The sequence below is a fragment of the Phragmites australis genome, chromosome 2 (assembly GCF_958298935.1).
Source record: "Phragmites australis chromosome 2, lpPhrAust1.1, whole genome shotgun sequence".
Classification (NCBI taxonomy): domain Eukaryota; kingdom Viridiplantae; phylum Streptophyta; class Magnoliopsida; order Poales; family Poaceae; genus Phragmites; species Phragmites australis.
In genome coordinates this window covers 11,523,663-11,535,120 of record NC_084922.1, presented here as the reverse complement: position 1 = coordinate 11,535,120, position 11,458 = coordinate 11,523,663, and the positions used below count along the sequence as shown (strand labels likewise).

Sequence of the window (11,458 nt, the reverse complement as noted above, 5' to 3'; positions counted from 1 at the left end):
GGGTGTTTTCTGGTTTATCAAAAGGTTTGAGTGACTTCTTCAATTTTATTGACTCTTGTTTGACTTATGTATATATATGGGTATCGTATATCCTCTGGAGTCTTCTTTTCCGTTTTTAGAGATAAATCTTTCTGTTTACGGGATGTCTTAGGTACTTACAGGTAGTTTTTTTTCATCTAGGGATCTTTTTCTAGAAATAGAGATATGCTTCGAGAGTTGTAGAAAATACTAAGGTACCCAAATATAATAACTATCATGTATTCATCGTCAAACCCCCTATCAATATGTGAAATGAAACTTCGATGGATCAAATACATAGCCAACAGAGATAAGCTTTTTATCCGACCATATCATCGAGTAAGATTCGGATTCCTGATTAGGATGAAACATCTAACCGGGTTTTCTGGTCATCTACTCGGGATTTCGAATGTCTCCGAGTCTTCAAGAGAGTCTTCGAGAAGGTGTTCCATCCGAGTAGGTTTTCTATTTGCTTCGCCTTTTAGAAGGAAAAAACTTTCAATGGTTGATTTCAAAAGTTTGACCTTCACAACGGAGATCGCGAGTAATAGTGATAATCTTTTTATTTTGCTAGAGTATCATGATCACGGTAACAGCGGATGAGCCAAACTCATCGGGGTATGGTGCCAACTGTGCCACATGCGCTGGGCATTAAATGCGTGTAACAATAAAACTGGAGATCGTAGCCTCGAGTCGTGTCATGGCGTCAACCAAAGCGTCATTTTCGGGAGCCTTTGCTCTGTATAAAGGTAAAGGGAGAGCTCACTTCAATGTTCATCCTACCATCATCGATTGCTTTATGACGCTCTTCGTTCTCCTGGCACCCTTGCCTCTAACAAACACAAAAAAACCCTCCTCCCTCAATCTCACTATCGTCATGGGCAAGAAGAAGATCAAAAAAGAGAGCTCCTTTGCCGAGGAGATGACAAACGCAATCCCGGAGTGGCACGAGTCCAACATTACAGAGGAGGCCTTGGAGAAGACTGAGATTGATGAGGAGATTCCTCCCCGGGCTCTGATCCCTTGCATGCCAGCAGCGGGGCAGACGATCCTGAGCCCGGACACCCATAACACGGTGATCTTTCTTGATTTCTTCCACTGCGACTTTCGCTTCCCTCCTTCTAGTTTTCTTCTCGAGGTGCTAGGCTTCTACGGCCTAGAACTCATCCATCTCAACCCCAACTCGATCATCATGTTGATCATCTTCGTACATTTTTAAGAGGCCTTGCTTGGTTTTCGCCCATCCCTCGACCTCTTCAGGTACTTCTACGTACTGAAGAGGCTCCAGAACAAGCTCACCAACGGTGTCGGATTCTGACTTCAGGAGGGCAAGTTGGCGAAATATATGGATTTCATCACCAAATCCTTCTGGTCGGATTGGCTTAAGAAGTGGTTCTACTGCCAGCTCGGCCCACCAAGGCTTTCTTATCGGGGCTTGCTGCCGTTGTTGAGGCCCACTGGACAAAAGAGTTGGCGATAGCCACCCTTCACCAAAACCTTATCGGAGAGATCCGACACCTGAAGGAGAGGAATCTAACGGCCTATGACGTTTCCAGTGACTTCATTAGGAGCTGCCTGAGTCCTCTAAAGTTAAGGATTATCGACACCTAGCAATTTCCGGGCGAGTTGAATCGAGCCCAAGAAGGTGAAAAAGGTACTCCTCAATTCCGAGTAGCCATATTTTTAAAGGAACTGCAAAGTTAGTCCTCATAGTCAATTTCCTCTACTCACAGTGCTTTTACCAGGGGTTGCTGACAAGAGGGCCAAAATTCTTTTTGAGGCAATCCCTTCCCTTGGCCACTCATCTTGTCCCGGTCCCCATCGTGGAGATGGATCTCGATGCCCAAAGGAGAATCATGTCAGTAAGTCTCATGAGCCTTCTCATTTTTTTGATTTTGTTACCTTTCTAAGTATTTGTCACCATGCTGATGGCTGGCGTGGGCTTGAACAGCTTCCCTGGCGCAGGCTACCTGATCCGGAGGCTGAGAACATGGGGCCCCAGTAGCAGACTCAGATGACGTTGTCATCACGGGTATTATGGGCCCAAATGGGACCGTAAGCGATGGCACATCATCGCAAACCCCATCCTTTGTCGGCAGAGCAGAACCGAAGGGGGATGATGATACAGGGGCTGACTCACTAGCAGACGGTTCTAGGCCACCGATGCCAACAACCCTAACACCCTTAGTTCTCGCCGACCCAGTGCCGCCAGCTGGGGATCTGGTCGTGATGTAAGCACTAGTAAGTTGAGCTTTTACCTAGAGCCTATGCGGCCAATTTATTCTTGACTTTGAGCACATTCTAGCCTTCTAGCCAGGATCGTGGGAAGGTCATCGTTCCCACAGGTTCATGGAGCGGTGCTCCTTCAGCTCCTACAGGTTCAGGAACCGATTGATGTGCCCCTGAGAAGACCCTAAAGAGGTCGGCATCCTTCTTGATCCCGGTGAAACCCTCCCTAGCCAAGAAAAGGTCCAGATATGCGTAAGCATCGTAGACCTCTTTCCTATGTTAATAGTAGTTCTTTATTCAATTTTTCTCATTTACAGGCTTGTCGGAGCGCCACCAGCGGTTCCTAAGCCCTAGTCTTCTCAAGCCCTCATCGTGACCTCCGGAGGAGGAGATGCAGAGAGGCTTAGAGAGCCCCTGATATCTGTTGCCGATGGCCAGGAAGATGATCTCACCTATTCTCCAGGCTCCTATCGCAAACTTGGTGCATGGGCTGCCAGGGAATCTGACCTAGAGGGAGATTGTTGAAGGTCCTCTCAAGCGTGATTCGAGCAACGTCTTCTTGCTTTTATACAGTAAGAGTTTTCCTGCAACACAACCATTTAGTCGATAAAATGACAGGTACTAACCTAAAATTTTGCAAGTGTATGCGGTGCGGCTGAAGAGAATCTCATATGAGACTCGGAAGGCGACCACCCGAGTGGCCACCCTTGAAGATGATTCCACTGTGTTACACCAACAACTCTCCCAGGCGACCACTGATAAGGAACATGTGATTATTGAACTGGAAGGCTGGATCAAAGGTATGTCTCCTAGTATTCCCAATTTACCATCTTTTCACCATGCCACTCTAACATGCTACACTATAGAGCTCTTTGCTGCCTGAGAAGCCATGGCTCAGAAGGAGGCCAAGATGCCAGCCACCCGCCAACAACTCATCGTGGCCCTAAATATCTTCCAGAAGGCATTTTTTGGGGTCGAGATCCAGGCGGAGGCTAATGGCAGTGATGAAGCCGCCGGACTAGCCACCCGAGCGACCAGACTCACCGAGGCATTCGGGGGACTCTGAGGGAAGGTGGATGAGCACATCTCGAGCCAGTCCTGGTAGAGCGCGGAGTAAGTTGTGGCCATTGCCTTGGCTATCCTGAAGGCCCACTACCCAGAGATCAGCATCGACATTCTCTAGGAGGGCTTCGGGGGGGAGCCAGAGGAGCACTCGACGCAGAGGGTAGAAGAGGCGACAGAGGCCGCCAAAGCCTTCATAGATGAGATGGACTTCATGGACACACCCTCATCATAGTCTACCTCTTTTTCTTTACATGCGTTGGTAAAAACACTTGGTAGCTCTTATTAGTTTAGTTGGAAACTTAAATGATTTTTACACTTGATGGGAGTATTTTGTGTTGGACTCTTTTGACATCATATCATGACCTTCTTGTTGGCCGTTTTCCTCCGATTAATTCAGGACGTATTGATCACTAGTCGAAGCGCTTATTATGACCAGCTTTCGTTCTGCTTTAGTGGGAGGCATCATAGCTCCTAGTCACTCGTGGAACGTGATAAGGAGCCTTTTCGCAACCCGAGTTCACAACACAACGATCCTTCTCTTCTTGTTAGAATATGCTTTCAGAAGGTAGACAATATGTTATTTTCAATTTCCAGCGCCTTGTACTTATTAAGCTCTCGACTATCTACTCGGAAAGAAGGATTCCAGGTAGGCAGTTTAGATAATAAAAACATAGTAACTCAAAGAGAGCTCATATTGCATTTGAGTCGAGAAAACTTTTCGTTGCCCCGGGCGCATGTTGGTTATGAAGGACCTGAGAAGCGACTTATCCTGCTTGTCGGGCGTGATGATGCGCAGAAAGATGAGTAAGGCGGGAATGGAATTTGATTGACTTCTTAGGTAATATGATCTTTATTATTACAAGAAAGGTATTCTTAACACTTACACTTGAGACTCACAGAGTTTATTGACAACCAATTAGCTATGTAGATCTATTATCTTAAACCTAAATGACACAGACTATATTAAGCCGATAAGTAGTGACCCTTATTACTTTGGGGGTAGTGTAGGTGTTGTTTTGTGGGTTTTGGACTAGTCATGGAGCCAAGCCCCCGGGTTTCTAGATTTGTGTCTCAAGGCGTTGTGATTTTGGTCACTACTGAGGCTTCTTATCCACCTTGATCCTTGAGCGCTTGGGTTCTTCACTTGATTGATGTTGAACTGTCATGTCGAGACTCTACTTGTCGCAGTGTAGATCTGCCTTGGGATAACTCGATGACTCCCTTAGGTCCCAAGATATTCACGCATTGATAAGCGTAATACGTGGCTACATTGAATTTGGCGAGGGTGGGTCTTCCCAAGATGGCATTATATGTCATCTCGAAGTCGACCACGTCGAAGTGAATTTTTTCTGTTCGGAAGTTGTCATGCTTCCCGAAGGTAATGGGGAACAATATTTGGATGATAGGATGGCTGAAGATCTAGGCACTATACCGTGAAAGACTTGAGTAACCAGCTTGATAGTAGACCGGGAGATCTGCATCACTTCGAGTACATTAGCGAAGAGGATGTTCAGGGAACTCCCTCCATCGATAAGAACTCTGGTAACACTACAGTTATTTATCATAGGCTTGACCACTATCGTGAAGCGACCTGACCGTACAAAATTATCAAGGTAATCTTCTTGGTGGAAGGAGATTTCAATGTTTGACCACTTAACAACCTGATGGCCCCTTGGGATAGCAGCTAAGACTTCTCAGGCCAGCATCTTGTACTGCCTTTTGGACTCGTAGGATGCAGAACTACCAAACATGTGGTCTATCGCTCTCTCGTACGGCTGAAAAGACATCGGATCCATGTTGTCCTCATTGCCGCTGGAGCTGGAATCCCTACTCCTAGCCATGACATGGGTCTTCTTTCCTTTGACTACTTTCTCAACCTCTTCTTTGACCATCTTCTTCCAAAGGCGGTACTCGTGAAGGTTGTGATTATCGGTCTAGTGGACGTCGCACCAAAGCTTGCCATTGTGTTCACTAGAGTCTGGTGTACAGCTCTTGCCCCAGGAGGAACCGGGATGCTTTTCAGGATGGGTGTGAGGCAGATCTAAAAAAAAACTTACGCAAAATTATTTTTCTTACCCTTACCTCCCTTGGTGTTCTTCTTGCGCTTGGCATTTTCCTTGTCGCCCTCGAGCCCGGGTTGAGAGTGCTTGATGCCTTGAGTCTTCTCCTTGACAAAGAGAAGCGTGTCTTCCGACTTAGAGGACTCATCGATGATCTTCATGAGCTTCTTGACCGTTTTAGGCTCCTGAATGACGATATCTTCAATGCTTCTCCGGATCCTAACCCCCCGAGCGAATGTTTGTATGACATCATAGTCGCTGACCTTGGGGATGTTGTTCCAGATATTGCTGAAGTGACATACAAACTAGCACAAGATTTCATTCTCTATATGCTCACAATGGTAGAGATCGTTTTTCAAGCTGAGGCGAACATAAGTACCCAGGAAGTTGGCTCGGAATACATCGCAAAATTGTTCCCATGAGTAGATTGTTCCCGGTGATAGGTTGGTCAATCATATCTTGGTTTCCCCTTTAAGGGTAGTAATGAGATAATTCGTAATTATCTTCTTGTCCCCACCAGCCACTTGGATGGATGTGGTATAAATCTAGAGAAACTCAACGGAGTTTATACTTCGATTATATTTCTTGATCATCCTAGAGCGGAACCTTGCCAGCCAGCTTATGTTCTGCAGATTTGGAGAGAATGCAAGCATCCGTTGATGGTGCCTTGCTTGGTTCTAGTAGCCTTGGGAGTTTTTTTCTCACAGAGATCGGAGATTGTTCTCGATTTGATCAGTGTCAAGACGTCCCCCAATTAGATCATTGAGGGGTCAAGAAGCCCTCAGATGCCTTCGCCGATCATCGATGACCTCGCGCAAGTCACTAATCGGATGACCTTTGACTAGCGAGGCTCGATGGAGGTTATTCGTCCGATTGTCATCCTAGAAAGCTTTGTTTCGTAGGTTACGTCTCTTTGGGTCCGATATGTCTTGCGATGGTGGATTGCATGGTCTGTACCAATTAGAAATGTTTTTGGCTAGGGCCAGATGAGAGTTCTCGGCCTAAATGATGATCTCATTCGTCAAGTCGATCACATGAGGTAGCTAGATCTATGGCCATATGGTGCATGAAGGTGTCTTGTAGAAGAAGGATCATGTGGTTGCAGATTTAAAATGTCCATCCCCCTATTGATGGTCAGGAGATGGTAAGACCAGGGCTCCATTAAGGATCTACATAGGTGTGCTTATTTGGTGCTAACCATCACTTACACCCAGAGCCGAAGGATCATGTTCGTTTGTAGGATCGTCATCATGATTACCCAAACCATCACCCCCAACTCTGATGGCGAAAACTTCTTTGAGGTAATCTCCATTGGAGGAAGTGTCTAGATCCATGATGGATGTTTCATCAGATTATTTCGGGTTGGTATCTTGGTAATCCATGTTGTCAGAAGCTGCGGGGATTGATCCCGACTTGTTGTGAATTGAACATCACAGTTGTCTTGGTAGCCAAATGGTTCGAACTTGATGTCGTGATTTTTGGCTCATTTATCCATAAAATCGACTTACCTCATCGCTTGAATCATCTTCAGAAAGTTCATCATCGAAATGCACCCGATCGCTAGGAAGAGGGATAAAGTTGTCATAAAACCTCTCATATGAAAAACCGGTTCTCAACGAATACTTGGGTGACGCTAACGGCATGTTCTGTGTAGACTTTTCAACGTCTATTGTCATGATCCCTACGGATGACGTCAGTTGTCAATAATTTGTGAACCGTTGATCGAACGAACTTGTTAAAAATGTAAGAGATATTTCAAGTAGACGAATCATAAGAAAACACATGTGGTTTTTTTATACAGGTTCGGACATCCTTGAGGATAATGACTCTACGTCATGTTTATCTTGTATTTATCTGAGCTTGTTACGAGAGGGTATGCGGCTAACCAGATGGATCTAAATCTAATCGGTGACTTACTTGCTCGGCTTCATGTGTCTTCTGGTTTGTCAAAAGGTTTGTGCAACTTCTTTGACTTCTGTTAGCTTTTGATCGACTTGTCTTCCGTAGGGTCCTGTGGCTCCGTGTGTGTGTATATATATATGTGTGTCGTACGTCTTCTAAAATGCTCATTCCCGTTTTTAGAGATAAATCTTTCTATTTACATGATATTTTTGGTATCTATGGATAGTTTTTTTTCATCCAGTATTTCTCTTCCTAAAAAATAGAGATATACTTAAAAATTACGAGAAATAAGTGTCTCAATATAATAACAATCCTGATTCATCCTCACCATCCAACATGATCCCGTCGAAAGCAAGGCAAAGCCTCCACACCCCCACAGAACCAAAAAGAGACCAGTCAAGGCTAAGGTGAATCCGATTCTGTCAAAAGCGAGGCACAACTCCAGCTACAAATTGTGCCAATGCTGCCGGTATCGGTCCCTGCTTCAACTACCCCGAATGATCACAGTCTCCTTCAGCTGTTCCCTCGAATACCGTTTTAGTTGCCGAGCTGATCGTGTGGGCATCGATGGTGAACCGCGCGCGTTTCGTCACCCTCGTCCTCGCCTACCGTCTCCTGGTACCGCTCCTCTCAGCTGAACCGGACCACACCAAAGAGGTAGTACTACTGTTGGATTGCACTTGGCAGCTGAGCTCCAAGAACTGAAGTAGCAACTACTGGCTCAGAATTATTTGTGCTTGTTTCATGAGAGTTTCTGAATTGTGCTTGTTGATGGTGTTGAACGTACAATTCAGTCGTATGTCGTCTACATGGGGAGCCCGTCGGGTGGCGGCGGCGGAGACCCGGAGGAGGTGCAGGCGACTCACCTGCAGATGATGTCGTCCATCGTCCCGAGCGACGAGCAGGGGAGGGTGGCGCTGAGGCAGAGTTACTACCACGCCTTCGAGGGCTTCGCCGCCGATCTCACTGAGAAGGAGGCCGCCGCACTCTCCGGTTCGGCTCCTGATCCATTCATTTCTTGTTGGATTATCTTTTGCCTAGCAACAATCGTGCGAGCGAAGCATCGATGGTGACTTCGATTTGGACCTGTTCTCTCTTGCGTTCTTGGCAGGGCACGAGAGGGTGGTGTCGGTGTTCCGGGACAGCCCGCTGCAGCTACACACGACACGCTCGTGGGACTTCCTCGAGGTGCAGTCGGGGCTCCGGTCCGGCCGCCTCGGCCGCCGGGCGTCCGGCGATGTCATCATCGGCATCGTGGATACCGGTATGCATGCGATGAATTGATACTTTGAGGCAGTGACACCATCATACCTGCACCTGTTCTGACGCACGCCATTTGATCTCGTGCCAACGTCAGGTGTCTGGCCGGAGTCGCCAAGCTTTAACGACGCCGGGATGCGGGAGGTGCCGACGCGGTGGCGCGGCGTGTGCATGGAAGGCCCGGACTTCAAGAAGAGCAACTGCAACAAGTAACAATGCTTGCGTTGTGCCCTGTCTTTGTAAAGAACCTTCTGTAACTGGGACTCATAAATTGTGTCGTGTCGTGTCGTGTACATCTGGTGCAGGAAACTCATAGGCGCCCGGTACTACGGCGTCCAGCCCGAGTCGGCGTCAAACGCTTCCCGCGCTGGGGCGGCGCCGGCCGCGACCGGATCTCCGCGCGACACCGTGGGCCATGGCACACACACGGCGTCGACGGCGGCCGGCGCGGTCGTGGCGGACGCGGACTTCTACGGGCTCGCCCGGGGCGTGGCCAAAGGCGGCGCCCCCGCGAGCCGGGTGGCCGTGTACCGTGCGTGCTCGCTGGGCGGGTGCTCGGCGTCGGCCGTGCTCAAGGCCATCGATGACGCGGTGGGCGACGGCGTGGACGTGATCTCCATCTCCATCGGCATAAGCTCCGCGTTCCAGTCGGACTTCCTCAGCGACCCCATCGCGCTGGGCGCGTTCCACGCGCACCAGCGCGGCGTGCTGGTGGTCTGCTCAGGCGGCAACGACGGGCCCAACCCCTACACCGTTGTCAACTCTGCGCCGTGGATCCTCACCGTCGCCGCCTCCTCCATCGACCGCGCCTTCCAGTCCAGCATCGCTCTCGGCAACGGCACCATCGTGAAGGTAACCACACTGCACACTGTGCCACTGCAGTCGCCATCGCCATCCTTTAATATCTTGGTCCTTTGGATCGTGCCAGGGAGTGGCAATAAACTTCTCCAACCAGAGCCTCAACGGCGGTCAGTACCCTCTAGTGTTTGGGCCCCAGGCGGCAGCCCACTATGCGCCGGTCGCCGAGGCAAGGTACACGCCACGACTACCAATGCAATGCGCCACATTTCGCACGGTTGCACACTGATCCATCTGACCACGGTTGCACACTGATCCATCTGACCACGGTTGCGAATTGGCACGTAGCAACTGCTACCCTGGATCGCTGGACGCGCAGAAGGTGGCCGGGAAGATCGTGGCGTGCGTCGGCACGGACCCGATGGTGTCGCGGCGGGTGAAGAAGCTGGTCGCCGAGGGGTCGGGCGCCAGGGGGCTGGTGCTCATCGACGACGCCGAGAAGGACATCCCGTTCGTCTCGGGCGGCTTCGCCTTCTCCCAATTGGGCACCGACGCCGGGGCGCAGATCCTCGAGTACATCAGCTCCACAAAGTGAGTGAGCAGCCAGCCGCCGCGTAACGATAATTTTTATTTTACAGTCGGGAGTGGTGGAATTGTATCTGGGAGGAGCTTGACTGACCGTTGATCCTGTCGTGATTCAGGAATCCGACGGCTGTGATCCTCCCGACCGAGGACGTCAAGGATTTCATGCCTGCGCCGGTGGTAGCGTCCTTCTCGGCGCGTGGCCCCGGCCTCACAGAGTCCATCCTCAAGGTCTAAGTTATTCACTCAATTTCTTGCTTTAATTATCGAGTTAGTTTCCGCAGTTTGGTCATGTTAGTGTGTGATTTGATTAACATTTGGGCAGCGTAATTGTGATGAGATTCTTGGAGTGGCATGCATTTTGATCGTGCTCTGACACGTTGTGTGCACGATTCTAATCTTGCGTGGCAGCCTGATCTGATGGCGCCCGGCGTCAGCATCCTCGCCGCCACGATCCCGTCCGGGGACATTGGCGACGTCCCGCCTGGCAAGAAGCCCTCGGCCTTCGCCATCAAGTCCGGCACCTCGATGGCCTGCCCGCACGTCGCCGGCGCCGCCGCCTTCGTCAAGTCGGCGCACCCGGGCTGGACGCCGTCCATGATCAGATCAGCTCTCATGACCACAGCGACGACGACGAACAACCTCGGAAGGCCGCTGGCGAGCAGCACGGGCGCGGCGGCGACGGGTCACGACATGGGCGCCGGGGAGATGAGCCCGCTGCGGGCGCTCAGCCCGGGCCTGGTGTTCGACACCACCACGCAGGACTACCTCAACTTCCTCTGCTTCTACGGCTACAAGGAGCAGCTTGTCCGCAAGGTCTCGGGAACCGCGCGCTTCGCCTGCCCCGCGGGCGCGCCGTCGCCGGACCTCATCGCGGCGGGCGTCAACTACCCGTCCATCTCCGTGCCACGGCTCCTCAGGGGGAAACCCGTCACCGTGGCGCGCACTGCCATGAACGTGGGGCCGTCGAACGCGACGTACGTGGCGGCCGTCGAGGCGCCCCTCGGCCTGACGGTACAGGTGTCCCCGGACCGGCTGGTGTTCTCGGGGAGGTGGACGACGGCGAGGTACGAGGTGAGCTTCGACGTCAGCGCCGGCGCGGGCGCGAGCAAGGGGTACGCGCACGGCGCCGTCACCTGGTCCGATGGCGCGCACTCGGTCCGGACGCCGTTCGCGGTCAATGTCATCTGATCTGATTGATTATCGGTGTTTTGCTACTTTTTTTTGGTTTTGTTCCTTGGTTCACGTGTGTTTGGTTTAGGCTTCGAGTACAAGACTACCTATTTGTATGCCACGGAGCTCTTCTGACGTAATGTCAGTAGCTCACATGTTAGTGACAACTATCTTATAACGTTCATGTTAGATGAACTGGTTCTATTTATACGAGGGTAGTACTTCCTCTCTTTTTGGCACAAGGAGAATAATTTGGAATTAAGTTTTCTTAGCAAAAGGTTTTTTTTCCTGCAAGAGAGATATTTAATGATTTGCCATCTTATAATTTGCCACCCCTAATCCATCTTCAATGATAGAGCGCGGTTGTTGCG

General features: G+C 50.1%; 1 protein-coding gene across 1 annotated transcript; it reads left to right on the top strand.

Annotated features, from left to right (window-relative positions):
* Window positions 1–7,625: 7,625 nt before the first annotated feature.
* Window positions 7,626–11,216, top strand: LOC133899639 (CO(2)-response secreted protease-like). The gene is made up of 9 exons (XM_062340669.1): window positions 7,626–7,931; window positions 8,069–8,267; window positions 8,386–8,538; window positions 8,632–8,743; window positions 8,840–9,386; window positions 9,463–9,566; window positions 9,681–9,923; window positions 10,034–10,145; window positions 10,326–11,216. Exons 1-9 carry the CDS (start codon window positions 7,842–7,844, stop codon window positions 11,103–11,105), a joined length of 2,340 nt encoding a protein of 779 aa, XP_062196653.1. The 5' UTR covers window positions 7,626–7,841; the 3' UTR covers window positions 11,106–11,216.
* Window positions 11,217–11,458: the final 242 nt, after the last annotated feature.

Excerpts from the sequence above, each read along its gene's own strand:
- LOC133899639 (XM_062340669.1), top strand. The coding sequence starts at position 7,842 with ATGGTGAACCGCGCGCGTTTCGTCACCCTCGTCCTCGCCTACCGTCTC. Across the intron at positions 9,387-9,462 it reads GCAACGGCACCATCGTGAAG|GGAGTGGCAATAAACTTCTC; the intron begins GTAACCACACTG and ends GGATCGTGCCAG. Across the intron at positions 9,567-9,680 it reads GCGCCGGTCGCCGAGGCAAG|CAACTGCTACCCTGGATCGC; the intron begins GTACACGCCACG and ends ATTGGCACGTAG.